Source organism: Octopus sinensis, linkage group LG11, assembly GCF_006345805.1.
Source record: "Octopus sinensis linkage group LG11, ASM634580v1, whole genome shotgun sequence".
Lineage (NCBI taxonomy): Eukaryota > Metazoa > Mollusca > Cephalopoda > Octopoda > Octopodidae > Octopus > Octopus sinensis.
Genome location: NC_043007.1, coordinates 42,365,867 through 42,385,866, shown reverse-complemented (window position 1 = coordinate 42,385,866; position 20,000 = coordinate 42,365,867). Strand labels below are relative to the sequence as shown.

Below are 20,000 nucleotides of genomic sequence, written 5' to 3'. Positions count from 1 at the left end.
TATGTACATACATACATACGTACATATATGTACATACATACATACGTACATATATGTACATACATACATACGTACATATATGTACATACATACATACGTACATATATGTACATACATACATACGTACATATATGTACATACATACGTACGTACATATATGTACATACATACATACGTACATATATGTACATACATACATACGTACATATATGTACATACATACATACGTACATATATGTACATACATACGTACATATATGTACATACATATATATATACACATACATACGTATATATAATGAAATGTTAGTGCCAAGAGGTGTTTAGGCATAAGTAAAATTTAGTTTACCATATTTGTCTTTAAACTTTTTTTACTGTAAGAGAAATATTTTCTCTACAGTAACTTCAGTGAATTTGCCATTTAGCAATTGAAATATGTCACAAACATATTTTTAACTAACCTAAATTTTGCTTATATACACACGCACACATATATACATACATACATACATACATATATGTACATACATACATACATACGTACATACGTACATATATACATACATACAAACACATATGCATACATAAATACACGCACACACACATATACACACAAACACACATATACAGGCTGTAACAGGTAAATTGGAACAAATTTCAAATGGGTACGTTCCTAATTGTATAGATTTTGTTGGAGTCTAAATTTTAAATATTACCAGCTTCAATAATCACTTGTACTATTTAGTATTTCAGATTGAACAAACTATGAATGTTAAAGAATTAAATCATAGAAGTGTAATTGATGAGTTATTCTGCGCCAGCAGAAGTGCTGAGGAGAGCCTCAAGTATTCGAAATCTACTGTTTTTAGAGCTGTAGCCAATTTGAAGAAAAGTCAGGATGTTCAGAGAAAGCCTCACAATCCTTGTAATGGACCAAAAATGCACACCTTGCTTTTTTGCAGGACTTGAAAGATCGATTGAGTCCAACCCATCAAAATTGATGGTGAAGTTGGCACAAGATCAAGGAATCAGTAAAATGACCATTTTTAGGGCAGTGAGACAAGACCTCCATATAAAATCATATGTGAGGAGACACCATAACATCCTAACTACCTGTTCCAAAGAGGAGATGTCTGCATCTTTGTGGATGAAAATAGATGAAGTTGCAAACGGTCAAAACTCACGAGCGATAGTGTATGACCTTTTCCAAGTTCCTTCAGCTATGCATACTAAGAATCTGGCTTCCATTATGGTCTTTGGAGCTGTTGCAAGTGATGGGAAATTGATGCCTCCTCATTTTATTGAAGCGGTTCTTAAAATAAACACAGCAAAGTATCTCAGAATCTTAGAAGTTGTGTTTCCTTGGATTAGGAAGCATTATGATGCTAGCCGAGTCATGTTTGTACAGGATTCTGTGCTAGCCCATTCTTTGAAAAGAGTGCAAGAATCTTTGAAGAAGGAATTGCCCAGGTTTGTCCTTAAAGATATCTGGCCCTCTAGCTTGCCAGATTTGAATCCACATGAGTTTTGGCTATGGAGCACAGCTGAAGCAATAACCAGTGAAACTTCTCACAACTGTGTGTCTTCATTGAAGGCTTTGATCGAGCAACCATTCAGTAAAATGAAAAAGGAAGAAATAGTTAAGGCATGTATATCATTTCATAACTGGATTGAACTGGTAAAGAAAGCAAATGATGGTCACATTGGACTGAAATAAGTGTTAAACACTCCACAAATTGGCACAAACATAAAACTTTCAGTTTTTGATTTTTCTGAGTTATACCAATTATATTAAAGATATTTAAATAGTCCCAATTTATCTGTTACACCCTGTATGTGTGTGTGTATATATATATACATATATGTATATATATATATATATATATATATATATATATATATATATATACATATATGTATATATATACACACATAAATATACACACACAAACATACAAACATATATACATATGTATACAGAAACATATACATACATATACGTACACCTATGCAGCTGTATATGAACATATACATATATGAAATTTCATCTAAAACTACACATCATTGATCTTAATAACTGAGCTGATAGATTGTATGTAGATTGTTTGTTTGTTTTGTCATTAAAAAGATGAAGGGGAACAAAAAAAAAAAAATCAAATAACACCAGTGTTGTCATTCACTTCTGGAAAAGGGGAAATGGTTTCTTCAACATTTTGCAAACAAATTATCATTCTGTCCAACAACAAAACAAGCAAGCTCAAAAACATATTCACGCAATAGTAATAATAATAATAATAATTCCAACAAAGAAAAAGAACAAACAGAAAAACAGCAGGCATCAAAATGAAGTTGCTTGAGCCATGCATTTTTTTTTATATAAGTTTGTTTTCCTTTTTTCTTTTTTGAATAAAAGCAGAAAAGCACAATAAAAATGTGTTCTTTGCAAAGAAAGCTGTAATGATGATAACATTATCTTTGAAAATTATATAAGAAATATTTTGGAGTGATGGAGTGGGTTTCCTGTTTGGCAGTAACTGCTTGTATACCCAACAAATAGGAGATTGGATTTCACACACACACACTGATGTATATTTGCACGTGCAAACATACACATACACACACACATTAGTGTAATGTAGTTTGAGTGAAGCATTGTGTGATAATCATAGTGAAGAATAAAAGCAAGGAAGGCAGAAAAACAGTTTCCACTTGTCCTTGTATAACTATATTCCAGAGTTAATACTCCATTCTCAGGAGAAAATACAGAGTTATTAAGTAAGGTGCATACTGCTGTTCTGTCTTCTTTATTTTCAGTTCCATTCCTATATGTCAATTTGCATTGTAACAGCTTTTGAACAGTTTCAATCTTAACATATGTATTTTGCGTATCTGTGTGTGTGCGTACACACACACACACACGTATATCTGATGAAGGACTAGCATATGAAATGTTAAAGGCTTTTTCCTTTCAAGCATTGTAGAAATAACATTTCTCTCAATCATTGTGATTTTTCTTGTTTTTTCAGTCATTCATCACATGAAAGTGTACACACACACACAGGCATGCACACACACACACTCACACATACACACACGTGCAGTGTGGCCAGGTTAAGAAGTTCACTTTGCAATTCATAAAGTCCCAATTCTGATTCTGGTGCATGGTATTTAGGCAAGTGTCATTTTCTAATGTTTCAAGTTAACAGATACCTTATGAATGAATTTGATAATACAGAAATTTGTGTAGAAGCTTCTCAAATGGATAGTACTTGTAACTTAAATGGGCTAGCCTTGTCACAAACAGTTATGCTGGTTATGTCTGAGTATAATATTAAGGATTCCAGAGTTTTTTGGGATACTCATTCACTTCGCACTAATTGAATGATCCTGCTTGCTTCCTTGATCAGACAACTGACAACTCATGGCTTGAAATTATGTGCTGTGAGTTCAAATATCTCCAAGGTCAACTTTGCCTTCGTAATTGGCTTTTGGGTGAATGAGAGTTTGTCAATGCAAGAAATCTGAGGACAATAAATTCACTGTTTCTCCTTAGATTACAGCTGGATGTGGGATAGAAGGACTGGAAGTAGAAACACAATCTGAATCATGGTGAAGATAAATGGGGAGAAAAGTGGAAGAGAGAGAGAGTGGAAAACTTATAGTATTGGGGTTGGTATCAAGTGAAGTGTATTTAAATATACAATGTTTTTATTTGCATAGATGCTAAATAGCATAAAGCACCATTTGAGTGTGATCGTTACCAGTGCTGCCTGACTGGCTCATGTGCCGGTGGCACATAAAATGCATCATTTGAGCGTGGTCATTGCCAGAGTCACCTGACTGGCTCCCGTGCTGGTGACATATAAAAAGCACCATTCAAGCGTGGCCGATGACAGTACTGCCTGACTGACCCTCATGCCGGTGGCACATAAAAAGCACCCACTACACTCTCGAAGTGGTTGGCTTAGAAAGGGCATCCAGCTGTAGAAACATTGCAGAATCGGATTGAAGCCTGGTGCAGCTTCTGGCTTGCCAGCCCTCAGTCAAACCGTCTAACCAATGCCAGCATGGAAAGCGGACGTTAAACAATGACGATGATGATGAATATGTCAAGGCATATTAAGTACATGTAACTAGATGTGCAGTAGTTATTTTTGTAATATGTTACAACCATCTTAAAACTTGACTGTGTATACACATGCATATATGCACTCTAACAATTATGACTGTCCATGTGTCAGTGTGTGTCTGTAGATTGAAAGTGGGGTGTGTATATGTATGATGTACAATTGTGGGAGGGCAAAATGCAGTGAGACATCATGTAATTTTATTGTGTCCATGCTATTTGGATATCACCTGAAATGTTAGATTCTCTTCTGTTTCGCCATTGGCATGTTCATTTTCATCGTAAACTTAAATTTTTTTCTATTTTTGCTTTATATTTTTACACTCTTTCAGTAATGCATTTTTGCCTGTATGATTGTGTAGTATTTGTTTGTTTCCTCCCTGCCTCATAATCTTAATAATGATGTATATTTTCATTTACACACACAATGAACATACACACACACACACACATAAATATATATATAGCAATGTTCAAAGCCTCACAGTGACCAGTAGTTTCATCCCGAGTGGGAACAAATGATCTTTTATCAACTCTTCTCCATCTTATAGGTAGTGGACTATGTAAAACTTAAATATTAGACACACACACACCCTTACAGACATATATATATATATATATATATATATATATTTGTAAAAAATGAAGTTCGAAAATATATATATATGTACATATGTATATACATACACAAACACACCCTTACAGATATATATATACATATATATGCACATATCTGTACATACGCACAAACACACACACAAATACATATATGTACTTGCAAATACATATACATGCATGCACATACATATGCATATATATGCACACACACGTATTCACACATATATAGATATATAAATATATATATATACTTATGCACACACATGCATATATATAATATAGATCTATATTTAATATATGTATGCATATGAGTTTTATGATGAATTTCAAAAAGAAAGTAGTGTTTTGAAGGAGTTTCTTTGGTCACATGACTTAGGCTGTGAGGAAAGAATCAAAGCTAGTGGCAGTGGTGCCAGTGGAGGAAGGAGAGAACTAGATCATAAGCTAATGGCAAAATAAGCAAGCTGTGTGAGTGACAACAGTTGAAAGAAAAACGTGTTTAGCATACAAGAAAATCTGACAAAATTGCAAGACAATAGCAAAAGGGAGAGATAGGATAGAGAGAGCGAGAAAAAAAAAAAAGTGTGGGTGGGAGCGTTAATGCTCTGTCAAATGCTCTTCCAAGTGGTACTACCAAAAGTCCCCGGCAAATTTAGTTTAAATTATCCTAACTCATGATGCACTTCTAACACAAGGAATATCTATGCATATATACATATATATATATATACACACACACACATCATATGTTCTTATACATATTATACAGATCATGTGTGTATGTTTTGGGATGAATCCTAAAATTTCTGACAACTGAGGCATTTAATCAGACTGAGAACAAATAAATAAATAAATATATATATATATATATATATATATTTCTATGATTTTGGCAAGCCTGATAATTCTTATTTTCTTAAGAACTATTGATTATTAAAGTTGGTAGAATTTAATGCAACTACCTAACTTGCTATGTAAGTTTTACATTTCATATTTGCATTATCATTAATAATGTTAAAAAAAAAATAACATTAGCAACAGCCATAATAATATTAGAGATCCTTCCAGTTCGTTTGTGTACCACAATGTATAAATTTTATATAGCAAGTTGATCGACTTTGTAAGGAAATTAGTTTTAAGAAATAATAGTTTTAATAAAATACCAAGCTATTTCAGCTGCAAACCTAGCTACGAATCAGTTTAGAATTTAATAAACTAAACTACTGCTGAGGTTGTTAATAATAATAATAATAATAATGATAATAATAGTAATAATAATAATAATAATGGTTTTTGAATTGACAGTATTAGTAGAACATTAGTGGTTTTAATCCTAGAACTTGGTTATTAAAAGCTAGACATAATTTAGGGTCCCCATGACAGTACAGAGTGCAGTGCTGAAGTAGTAAATATATTTTGAGAATAAGCATGAAAAATGGCTGCCGTCTGGAAGCATTTGGTTTGTTTTTTTTCTACAAAAGTGAACAGGGATATGAGCTGCTTTCTACTATGGAATGGCAGGACAGGCAATAATACAAAGTGGGGTCAAGATTTTAAAGAATGATTTGCAGACTGCTTTTCCTCATTATAAAGTTTTCAGATATGGATAAGTTTGTATGCTGCAAAAACCCACAAGTGCTAAAGTTTCAGGCATGGCGATTTTTAGGAGAAAACAAAAATAAATTAGAGTGCTTTTGATAGTGCTAGATAGGCTTGAAGACGATGTTTCTCTGAAGAAGGGCTCTACCTGAAACCTCAGAACATGTTTTCTCACAGCATACAAATATATTCAGATTTGTAAACCTTATTAACAGTTTTTTTTTCTTTTTCTTTTTTCTGACAGACCACCACTGCTTTACACCGACTGATTTCTATTATTATGTGCCTGCTATCTTCACAAAGATCTAATATAATATGCAGACAAGAGGTCTTGTTGTTCAGCTCTAAGTCAGCCCTGACTTTTGATCAAAGGCATTCCATCCATGACTATCCTGTCTGTCCTATATTCCTATGTGTAGAGAACCCACTACCACATAAACTTAAATGTTCTCTTCTCAGACAACAGGGTATGAAGTGAGGGACATTTGCTATTTCTAGCAGATTGAGTGACCACATGAAGTCACTATTGTTGGTTTAAAGAAGTTTTGTTGTTTATGGCTGTTCTTATCTCTCAATTTTCTGGTAAAGTTCTTATGACACAGAAAGCAGTCCCTTTTATTTTAAGACCTTAGCCCTTTATTACTCTAAAGCTTCATTTTTATCTATAGTTATGAATTCTTCATAATAAAAAGCAAACCTGCCATTTTGCATATACCAATGAGGTTTTAATGAGTACACAACAGTAGTGATGTTGATGGCAATGGTGTACAGAGCATTTTGTAAGGAACATTATGATTAATCTATCAATCCACTTTGAGTACAGGGACAAACTGAAATATTATAAATATAAACCAAGTAACTTTAATCTATCCATTAACTATTGCTAGAATTATATTTAAATAGCTTTTCCTAAAATTTTTACTTAAATAGAATGACTAAATATTGTATGATTTTTACTTTAAACCTTTGCCAGTCCAAAGCATTTTCATAAGTTTGTTCTAAACATCCATGCTTGTTTCGTACATTCTGGGTAACACAAGCTTCTCCAAATTACTCTGGCGGCTGAGAAAAATTGGGAATGTGTACCATATATGATGCATAGATAAATGCCAGGGAAATATGTCCTGTGTTAAGCACTGATTTTATGCAATGTTCTGGCCCCAATTTTCAATAGACAAAGCCTATTTAGCAGTGATTCTGAGTTAAAAAAGAAAAGAAAAAAAATGTGAAGTAAAAACAAGGTAGGAAAAGCATTTCTGGTTGGTGTGGATAGGTAGGCAGAGGATTAGTGTTGTATCAATTTCCCAATCTCCAGTAAATTTACAGAACTAAGATGATAAGGTCTGCAGACGACAACCATTTTACAGACTCTGCTGCTAGATGTTACTCAAGACTGCTCAATTGTAGCTACTGACCACTTGTTCAACTTGGCCTGTACTATTGCGTCTATCTTCCAGCTTATGCTGCTTTTTCTGCCTTTCCCGGTACGAAAAACTCCTTTCACGCTGAAAGGCATTCGCTTTGTGCTGGGGGGATGGCTTCTGGTTGGGAAACAGCTCTGATCGCTGATCGCGGGCATTGCCATCATGATATGAGGGCGATGAATGGATGTCTAGCTCCTGGTCAGCCTGCTCCTATTGACGTGGACAGATGTAAATAAAGGAGATAGCCTTATATAGCGGTATAAAGTGACAAGTGAACAAGCTTATGGCGAGTTCAGAATTGCTGAAAAATTAAGGTTGGATATTGGTAAGAGTAAAAAAAGGATGGATATTGGTAAGAGAAAAAAAAAAAAAACAATAGGAATATGACCTTGTGCTGAATGGTATTTAAAATATTTTGTTTAATTTTTTAGACCTAATTTGTAGAGAAATGTGGCAGAGGAGAAAATGAGTATGTAAAACATGTTTTATAAATGTTGTCATGTAAAATGCAAGTTGAAAAGTTGTTTCAAATCATATACATGAAGTTTCATTAATTTGTAAGGTTTCAGACATTTATGTAATTATATAATTATATGATATCCATACGAAATTATATAGTTATATGAAATATCAGATGTCCCTTAAGTAATTATTAATATAATGTCAAAAGCCTACCTTACTTATTGGACATCTAGTGTATAAGTATTTGCACTTACGTGCATGTAATATATATGGGTGTATATGTACAGCTTTATGAAGATATCTATTTAGAATGTGGGTTATACAAGTAAGTTTCAACAAGTATACACTACATTTTCTCTCCCTTTCATACAAATATATAAACTCATACATACACATTACACATATATGCACACATGTAATCACTGATAACACTATAAATAATAATAAAATACACCTATTCTCTGCAAATGAAATTGGTCTAGACAAGATGAGGACAGGTTAATATATTGATAATGAATACTCATTAAGCCACAGGTTGACTGTTGCAGCTTCCAAGTTAGGTCTGATCAAGAGGTATATAATGAGGCTTTCTTGCCATGACCTTCTTGTCTTTGGAGACAGTATATATGTTATCCAACATTTCCTCCTTTTCTTTAAACGATGATAGGATATGGTTTTAGAGAGATTTGGCTAATTGCAATTTACAGTAGGCATAGACAGTGTAGTTATGCCAGTGTAGATACAGTAGTTATGCCAGCAGACAACAGCACTTATTAGGAGGCCACAAAACTTTGCTCTCCGATGGTCTTCAATTTTACCTCATTTATTATTTCCTCCTACAACTTATTGTGCTTAATGATCTCCCCCACCCACCATCAGTATGAACGTTGTTTCTTTAGACTAGCTTCTCTTTAACACTAGGACACTCCATTACTCCTACACATTTCACCCTACTGTTAAGACCCATACTACATACAGACTACTGCTATATTGCTGAATCCAACACCTACATATTCCTGACTCCCATCTCACAGTTCACTTTTACATTCATAACTTCCATACAACAGATCGACTTTATATCACAGACTCTACACTTTACTTATAATCCCAAAACAACAACAGATTAATGTTTTACAACTACTCCCATCACTACTAGCTCCTACTCCACAGATCATTACCTAAATGCACCACTGATTTTCTACTGTCCTCCGTCACACTCAATGCAGACAACAGGCTTTCCAAGACTCATTTGAATATTATTACTCAACACTACAGAGTACATCAGCCCACACCAAGCAAGATACAACAGCCTCATTTCTGCAGAAAAATTACATCTTAGACCTTACATTCTTCAAACCACTATCTCACTACCAAGATTTCATTTACACTTGCACACTGATAAATGCACCCATTTCATCAATAATTCGTACTTCACAGAAACATCAATGATGAAGGATAAACGAAAATTCTATAAAAATTAAATGAATGAAATACCAGAAAAATGAACTGAAAGAATATATTTTAGAACAATTAAGCTCCTGATACTCACTTGGAATATGGTTTTTTTTATTGCTATGGGCTCTTTTAATGAGACAGAAAAGGTGGTTATATCAAAATGAATCAATATCTACAAACTCCATAGTAATTATTTTATTAACCATGTAAACTAAACTTGCTTCGTATAAAAGATAAAATATCCTTGAATAGACTCTCCACTGTCTTTAACCCTTTTGATTCTGACCTGCCTGAAGCTGCTCCTGCTTTTCTGATTCAATCATCCTTCTTTTAATGTGATCTAAATTAAAATTTTCCATCAAAATTTCATGTTGATTTATGTTCCAAAGACTAGCTTGATAATAAAGTTATTTTACTAAATTCTTCATCATTTTCAAAATTAACTGAAACAAATGTAGTGCATTCTGACCATCTTATAAAGAAAGTCTCTGCATAGTTACACAACTTACTCATTATAGCAGTCAACTGTCCTTAAAATACACACAATTGCCATTAAAATAGTAGGACAGCATATCCACATACAAAAATGGGATGGCCATAGCTGAGAACACTAACCAAATGTTTCCGTTGATCAGCCCTAATGGGGCAAACTCAACTTAAGTTCACAGAAGCTACCCCAATTCAAGAATAATTGTCAGATAACAAGATCAGAAGGTAAGCAGATCTTTGTAGAATCTGAAACTATAAAACATGGTCCAGCTATACAGCACATGAATCAATTCTTACTACTTAAAAATAATAATGGCTTCAAATTTTGGCACAAGGCCAGAAAGTTCAAGGGAGAGGGTAAGTTGATTACATCAATCCCAGTGTTCAACTATTACTTATTTTATCAACCCCGAAATAATGAAAGGCAAGGATGATCTTGGCAGGATTTGAATTCAGAACATAAAAATGGATAAAATGCAGCTATGCATTTTGCCTAGTGTACAAACGATTCTGCCAGCTTACCGCCTTACAAATAATAATAATAATAATAATTATTATTATTATCAGAAAGCCAATTTTTTGCAAATGAGGGGTACATTCAAATCCATTTTAATACTTATACTCTTGTAAGACAAAGGCCATTAAACCATGGGAAAAATATAACTCACAAAGAAAGAACAAAATTGCTCTAGCTTTTCTGGCCACATATAATAATAATAATAATGATGATGAAAAGTCAGGGCTAGAGAGAGGCAAGAAGTGGTATGAGCACAAACTGCAGAGAGTGGCGGAGTCGGAGACTTGAAAAATCCTCTAGGATTTCCCAATCCAAACAGATCAGATGTTAGAGCATAAGAGACTGGACAAGATGCACCATATGTGCTATATAGTTGATGTTGTGTGGCCCTTTGACCCACAAATAGTCAAGAAGGAAGGTGAAAAAATAGATATATATACAATGCTCTTAAGTATGAAATAGCCCGGCTATGGAAAAGGTGAAGATAGTGCCAATTATTGTTGGATCTTTGGGGACAGTATCAGAAAGCACCAAGAGGAATATAAAGGAATAGTGTGCCCAGTAGAACTGTTACAAAAGGTTTGCCTCATTGGCATGGCCAGAATAATCAGGAAAGTATTAGATAGTTGAATTGAACAAATAGCATGGTACTGTAGGCTGCAGGCAGCAAACCCACTATGCATGCAAGACTCCAGGAGTTACAACAAAACCTGAGATAAAAATAAAAACAAAATAGCAATTTCTTTGATTGAAGTAGGGTCACAAGTTATAGGAGAGGGGTATAATTTGTTAGATTAGCCCCAGTAAATGACTAAAAGATCTATTTTTACTGTGAGAGAAAACTGAAAGACGTAAAGTTGATCTGGTATGAAACGAAATATTGAAAAATTGAAATATTGCTGCTTTAGTGTTTCTGCCACACCACCACCAAAAATAATTTCTCTAAGGAGCAGATGGTTTAGCCAACTGAATCACTATCTTACTGGTATTTATTTCATTTGACCAGGAGAATTAAAATCCTGAGATGTATATGAGAGAGAAGATGGCATGTGGGACATTGAAGCCTTTCTCAAGATAGTCAGAGACCTTCTTCTGACTTGGAATTGAAACCAGGCCATGAACTTGGTTCACCCAAAACACATTGCTTTATTACAACTATAATGATAATCAATGTGTAGCATATAAATATCACATTTGCTGCTCTGCATCTCAGAACGTGCATAACATTTGGAGTACAAAATTTTATATTGTAAATGGGAAGTAATGTCACGTGATAGCTAAAACAGGAAATATTTTCATCAATTTGTGTTTTTTTAAAGAAATTTAGAAAATTTGTCAGAATAAACATGTTTAAAATGTGATGTAAGTTAATGACTGCATCTATTATTTTCACCTGAACTATAACATTTTTCACAATCAGGTAGAATAGAATAAAGAGGCAAAATCCAATTAAAAATCTGATAATATTTAAAATTTTCTATGAGAAAATTTAACCTAAAACAGTACAATTAAAACAGGATTCATTTTACACATGAACAGATACACTAATATTAATAACAAGGCCTTAATTCATAACCTTTTTATTCATCAGAAAGAAAACAGCTGCTGACTTTTTACAAGAATCAGATCAGTTTTAGTTAAATATTTTGGACAGAAACTACAAATATTTTAAGAGTTTAGATCCTTGTAAATCAGATAAAAATGTTTTAAAATTAAAACAATCATATTACAACACATTGTTTAAAGGTGATAATCAAATATTTTTGTTTTATACTGACAATGTAGTTTCAATGATGGGACTCTGCAGTTACTGATCTTACTCAGTGGCATCCTTGTATACTGTTATGTTTTTAAATGTAGTGCTTTAGACATTTTTTTCTTTGGAAACATTAATAAGATGAAATACTATAATCATCAGAGGTTATTGTAGAGAATCTAACAATTGTGTGTCACCCACACAGTAAAAAAAAAAAACAGCCCAAAAAGGTGTTGAAAAAAGAATGATTATGAAGATTAAACTCAACACATCTAACCATTCATATGTATGTAAGTATATGTATGTATGAGCATGAATATGGTGTCCAAGTCAATAAAGATATTCATATTGGAGTCTTGCTAAGAAGAGTACCAAATAGAGCAAGGGAGATAAATATAGGGATAGACAGAGACATCTGAATGGAGCAGTCTCAATGTGTGTGGTTGGTAGATGGTGGATGCAATAATAGACATAATAAGCGTGATATATGACCTGCTTCAGCTTTTGAGTAGCACAACTACATTGTGGGGGACTGGTGGTGGCAGCAGATAGTTTTTATTGTAGGGACTGCATAGAGGGTGGAGGTGTTCAGAAAGCATGGTGCAATATGATGGTCAGTAACAAAAAATAAAAAACAAAAAAAAAACCCCAGCACAAATCTAGTAATGAAATGCTCACACACACAAATGTTGCCATATATTATTCCACACGCATACACTATTTTAAATTTTGAACACAAACAAGACTAATGCAATAGTAATAATGTAAAACAAAGTAGAATGAAATGGGGAAAAACAAAGATTTTTAGTCAACAAAAGGAAAAGTATTTTCTTTCAGATTTTTTTTTTAATAATATTTTTTATCACTTTTTCAGAATCTATAGAAAAAAAAAACCCATCAACAATTTTTACATAAATCTCACCTGGTAATAGTAAAAAGAAGAGAATTTAAACCAACTTTGTTATCCAAAAAATGAATATCTTATGGAAGAAAGACTAGAAGGATATTTTGCTCAGAAAATACTAAACTTAAATTTTCAAATTTTATATTGAATTTTTCTTTTTTCTTTTCTTTTGGATTTTAAACAACCAAAAATAAAACAGAACATATAAAATATTTTGATTTGTAGAGTACTGATTTGAAATAGGCAAGATTATATGTTGGTTAAATGAGAATCCACTCTGGCAAACATACAAGAAAAAAATTGTCAATTGAATAATATTGAGAGCATGGAATAAAAAAGACAAAATAAAAGAACTAAATGAGTAAATGTTGGAGATGAGTCATTTATTAATGATACAATTTTTCAGACTTAAATCTTAACTTTAAAAATGAAATTTATATTTAATATGTATATCTCTACTATGATTCAATAAGTTTGATCTTTGATCATCTTCAGGCAACTTATTTCTAAATGTCTACATAATACTAAACAAAATTTGAACTAGGAACCTTTATAAACTATATGCAACAAAGTCACAATGGATAAAAACAGTATCCTTAGTTTAGTAATAAAGGTTACAAGTTTGAATCTAGTCTAGTATACCTAGAAGTAAGAAACCTGATGAATATCATAGATTAAACTTACTGAAACAGTGCAGATGTAAATATTAAAAATCTCATCTTTAAAAATGAAGTAAACAGCTCTCAAAATTATAATCTTATTGAAAATAAAATGTTATTCTGACAGAATAAAACACAGTCTGAGATGTAGTTCAGGCAGAAAAGGTAAAAACATGCAAAAATATTTTTTTTTAAGAATATTAAGAGAGAAGAATATTAAATTAAACAACAAAAACCAAAAGGATTAATTTCATTCAACTTGCCAGTAAATTGCTCAAGATAATGAATTGTACACAAAGATCTGTTTTTAAACAAAAAGATGCAACTGGAATATCAAGAGATGAAAATTTTGGTTAGGTAATGAGGCAAGGGGTGGGATATGACAGAAGACATTCTTCTAAATGAAAGACACTGAAAGAAAATAGATGATCTGTATAATAGAGAAGCTGTAAATAATTTAACTCATGGCCCATCCAACTAATACCAGCAGGGATGGAAAAAAATTCCAGAAATTAAAACAACAATCATGATAATAATGAAAAAAAATCAATTAGTATGCATATGTTTGAGCTATTATAATTATTTTTGATGGGGTGAGTGTTTTAGGAGCTTAAAAGTAACAGGTTTATATTGATGAATTGAAATAGTAATGTACAAAATTCCTTTAATTTTGACTGCTTTAGAAATTATTACCAAATGTAAAACATGATACAGCATTTTGAATTGAGGCCATGAAGTGTTACATTGTAGTTCCATGAGTTCAAATAAAGACAAGGACATCTGTTGAGCAACACAACTTACTTGAGCCATTCTTTAAATTTCACAATATGACAGATGTTGAAAAAGGATATACAACTGTACAATGGAAAGAGACTTCGCAAATCTATATTGACACCAAACACATCTATTCCCTTATTCTATGAAGATCTAATAGCTAATCATAATTTAACCTTTTTCAGGTTTCTGAAATTTAGACTGGTTTATCTCAATCATAATTATTCCAAATGTCATTATTTGACATTGTGGGAAGAACACTCACCTTAGATATTAGGTCTACAGTGTACCATGGAGGACTTAAGTTAATGAGGCGGCCTCTATGAAGACACTACTTATTAGAAATAATAGTATAATCATCAATTAAGGACAAGTAGAATAATGTATACATGTATGAAGAGTAGGATTTTTATCACTGCAATGGCTTTGATTGTATGTCTGATTGGTCAGAGAGCTCAACTTCAACTGAGCCTTCAAATATGTATAGCCATAAGTCTCTTAATAATAGAATTGATTTACTGCAGAACATCTTGTTATATTCCTTTCACAGTCTTAACAAGCTACTTTAGGAAAATAAGGTACCATATTGCTGTTAGGTTGATTAATTTTTATCAAAGAAGCTCTGCTGTGATCCACACATCGAAACACGTGGTAATAATCAACATGACTAAACACTTGACAATGATCCATACATCTAAAGCTAGGGCAATGATCTACACTACTGAATGTAATGAAAGAGACATAACAAAAGAACTGTATTCAGTAAAGAAGTTTGAAAATGTGAAACGAATGTTAGACAATCATTGAAAACTTACAAGTAGCACAAATTTTCAAGGAAATGGACAATATTTATGGTAGTAGGTCACTGCAGATCCAATGACGGTGAAAATCTGTGTAACATCAAATATTGTAACATCAAAAATCTTTTGATTCCAATACCACTAACAGATTAACGAAGTGGTATAATAAAGACCATTAGGTATCAATTGCTTGCAGACTATCCAACAGTTAACTCTAGGCCTTTTGGTCTCTGTACTATATATGAAGATCATCCATTCATAATTTGTACACCATCTGCTATCACTAAACTGTAGATAATCAAATAGTAATCAAACAGTAATATTGATTATAAATAACACCTATAGATTAATCAATAATGATTGACAGAATGCATAATATTGATAACATTTGTGGAACATTCAGATGCTAACAAGAAGAAAAAAAAATTAAATGGAGGAATTATAAAGTAGAATAACATTTATTAAGCAAAAATATATTTAGTAAGAAATGAGAAATGAAAGAATACACCAATAGAAAATGTTGCCAGAGTGTATCTGAAAAACAAATGAATAGTCAGTCTGTTTCAAAGAAAGTATATCACCACATTCTAATCTAATATAGTGTTTACTACTACAGACTAAATTAATTGGAGCCCGTTAATTGAAGTACAACATGTAAGACAAATGAGGGAAAACAGACTGGAACTGGTTTCTAATTCTACAGAGAACATCGAGAACACTTTGAAGTTGTGACACTAATCAATTCCTTTAGAGATACACACACAAGATATATATATATATATATAAATGAAGTATAAGGAAAGGAAAAATTGTAAGTGTAGAAGAACTTTAATTCAATTCATAATCCAAGTTGGTACAGAACCAATAAACATTCTACAAATTCTTTTGGAGTCTAATTAATCCCAACGACAAAAACAAAAAACTCTTCATGAAACAAAAATTAGATTCCTCCTCAGGAATTAAATACTGGTAGGAATAGTTACGACCAACAAAATATACAAAGACCTTTCCTAGCCCAGATGTCTTTGGAATTAATTAGACTCTGAAACAATTTGTAGAATGTAAATTGGTTCTGTACCAACTTGGATTATGAATTGAATTAAAGTTCATCTACACTTACAATTTTTCCTTTCCTCATACTTCATTTACTGTTTTTGCAAATACTGAATATATATTTCTATATATATTCTTTACTTAGACTGTACCGGCAAACTTGTTTGTTTGACATCCCTTTGAAGAATTTCAGTCTTCACCTCATTTTTATTTAAATATATATAATGATAATTAAAATAATGAACTAATGACAGTAGCAAGAAACCTGAACAAAGAGCTTTGCATCAAAGGAAGCTTTCTACCTGAAAGTGACAGAAGTTACCTCTCTTCAAGACAAAACAATTTATTGCAGAAGATAGCATGTCTTAAATGTATGTCATTATAAGTTTGGCAAGTTTATGCAGAACATATTATATACATGCATAGAGATACAACATTGGGCCAGTTGAAAATCACAGCAAAAAAACGCTCATTCCCAACAGATCACCATTCAGACCCCTTTATCACCCACCCCCACAGCACCAAAAATTCCTATTTCAGAGTCAACTGAAATACTTCACAAAATCTCATCTCTTGAGTGTTATTTCTTAGCTTGTGGAATGAAGTTGGTATTGTCTCTGAGTTAATATATGTATACACTCACTCTCACAAAGCCAGGACTTTACAACATCACTGTTTGGGGGTTTCCAATTTTTTATCACATTCTTCAAAGTGCCTTGAAGAATAAGTTCAAAATCAAAAACTCAGAATAGTAACCATTTTAAAACCTTAGCTTTGAATAAACAATTAAAACTTACCATGTGTATGGAGCGATTATTTTTTTTACTGTTGTTTGCATATTCAAATGCATGTGCATGTATATATATATGTATGTACATGCACAAATGGGAATGATTAGAGTATAGGTGAGTATTACTGTATGTGTATCTGCATGTATGTGTAAATATGTATAGGTATAGAGAACAGAAGAGGAGTCATATAATTAGGTACAATTTTAACTTAAATGAGACAATCAAAAGATTGTAATTAAAAAAAATATGAATATAAAATATATGTAAATCAAAAAACAAACAAAATGTAACAGTAATGCAACAAAAACAACAAATAAATAAAAACAAATATTTGAAAACAAAAAACAAACAAACAAGATATTGAATGGAAAATAATCCAAGCATTTATCTGCATGCTGAAGACAGAGAGATATAATGGCAGATATTCAGGAACAAGAGAGACAGAATTACAGAGAGGAGTGAATATAAGTGGGGAGAGAGAGAGAGAGAGAAAGAAAAGAGATATCTAAAGAAAGGATAATAGAATCTGAGTGTGTGTGTGTGTGTGTGTGTATATATATATAGAGAGAGAAATATGTATTTATGTGTGTATGTATGAGAGAGAAAGGGAGTAGTAAATGCATGTAAAGAAAATTAGTGAGACCACTTTTGAAATTAACAGATCCAGTACAATTCAATTGCATGTAATAATAATAATAATAATAATAATAATAATAATAATAATAATAATAATATAAAGAAAAAGAAGAACGAGAACAATCAGGGCAATTTAAAACCAACTACAAAATTTAGTATAAATATCTAAACCTGTAATAGGAGTTGCAATAAATGAAGTTTTCTAGATTATTAACCTCATCATCTATTTGTTTATTTTACTTTCCATTTTTCCAAAACATCTCCATTAGTTTAATCTATAATCATCAAAATAATCGTCATCAATTTCAACATGAACAATGTCTTAATCTGGATGCAAGCTTTAGAAATGGTAATTTGCTAAAAATTTGTTTAATCAGGAGTCCATGATCTTTGCAGGGCCTCCAAGTTTGGTATGTGTACGTAGGTGTAAGGAAGGAGAACAAAACAATGACACATGAATTATATAAGGTCTTCATTCATTAGGGAAGCTTGACCATGTACCTTAGGACAAAAGCACCTGTAGATAGCATCACGTATGTGCAGGCATCAGTAAAATTTTTTCCAAGAAGATTATAGCTGTTGCTGATGCAAGCAAGTCTTCTATTTCTTGTACCATTGATATCATTGGTGAAAAGGATAAACAGCCAACTTAGGCCAATACAATTTGGCACCAAATTTCATTGTAAGTGCTCTGGTCAAAATGCAATGAGCTGAAACAGATAACCCGAGGTATCTTTGGTTGACTTGCTAACAGTTTTGTCTATCTATAGCCTGGACTGGTACTGGTTTTATTGATTCTGAATGGATGAAAAAGAAAAGTTGATTTTGATAGGATTTGAACTCAGAGTACATAGACTCAGAGTTACTGTGAAGCATTCTATCCCAAGCCTTAAAGGCAGTCAATTCACTAATGAGTTGCCATAAAAAGGAGCAGTGAATTAATTTATGGTCAGGTTAGGAGAGATAGTTTTAGCCCTTTGGCAGTTAAACTCGCCTGCTTTATGTTGAAACCAGCCTGATCTGGTATCTCACACCTACCCTTCAATGTCAATCTAAAAATCATCACGCCACTAAATTCTTGAAGCTACAAAATAATGCATGATTAATTCTGAACATTGTTAAACATTACATAAACGTTACACCTGACAGAGTAATTTGGATGCTAAGGGGTTAAATATTTGCAACAGAGTGGGCTTTACTAGAGGCATTCAAGGGTCAGGTGGTGGTGTTAAATTAGGTGACAGGTTAAATCTACCTCTTAAGAACAGATACATTTTGACAGGCTTCAAAAACAGCTCCTATCAACATAATTTCATTCACAAGGTTTTGGTACAAAACACTTCGTCATGTGCCATGCAGTAAGATCAAATCCTGAATCTAGTGACTGGAAAGCGAATGCACAGCCATTTCAGAGTTTAAAGTCCTAATCTACTAATTCAATCACACATAACCAAATATAAGAGTAATTTTACAATACAGTTTCACATTTTCAGTAATGGCAGCCACATTGAACTGAAACTGACACTGGTGTTTTTGATTGTTTATCAGCTTAGATTTATTTTTACTAGCTTTCCACTGCCGTTCTGTATATGTCAAAAAAATTCCAGACAAATTACCAGCCTCTTTTGTTTACAAAGAACATGCAACATGTCAAGAAGCTCAGATGTCAGATGTGCTTTCACAGTTGGCTGCAAGCATAAGACACTGTCTGTATTGATGGCAGGGCTTTATTTACAGTCAATGAACATGTAAAAACAAGGTAAAAATATGAGCCTACATACACACACGACAGGCTTCTTCAGTTTCTGTTAACTAGTCTAACTCATAGGGTATTGGTTGACCTGTGGCTAGAGTATAAAATGTTAGCTAACAATGTTCACTCAGTAGGACTGAACTCACAGCCATGCCTGCATCTAAGTGAACTTCTTAAAAGAAAA

At 32.7% G+C, this 20,000-nt stretch overlaps 1 protein-coding gene across 18 annotated transcripts in view; it reads right to left on the bottom strand.

Annotated features, from left to right (window-relative positions):
* The window catches only part of LOC115217047 (phosphofurin acidic cluster sorting protein 2), a 313,884-nt gene that overhangs the window by 40,201 nt on the left and 253,683 nt on the right, over positions 1–20,000 (bottom strand). For 14 of the 18 annotated variants that reach the window (XM_029786612.2, XM_036507409.1, XM_036507410.1 and 11 more), the window contains one exon: positions 7,759–7,977. The exons of the other annotated variants lie outside the window; for them this stretch is intronic. In XM_029786612.2, the coding sequence (XP_029642472.1) occupies positions 7,759–7,977 (219 nt within the window). The remainder of the gene's footprint in view (positions 1–7,758; positions 7,978–20,000) is intronic. 18 annotated transcript variants of the gene reach the window in all.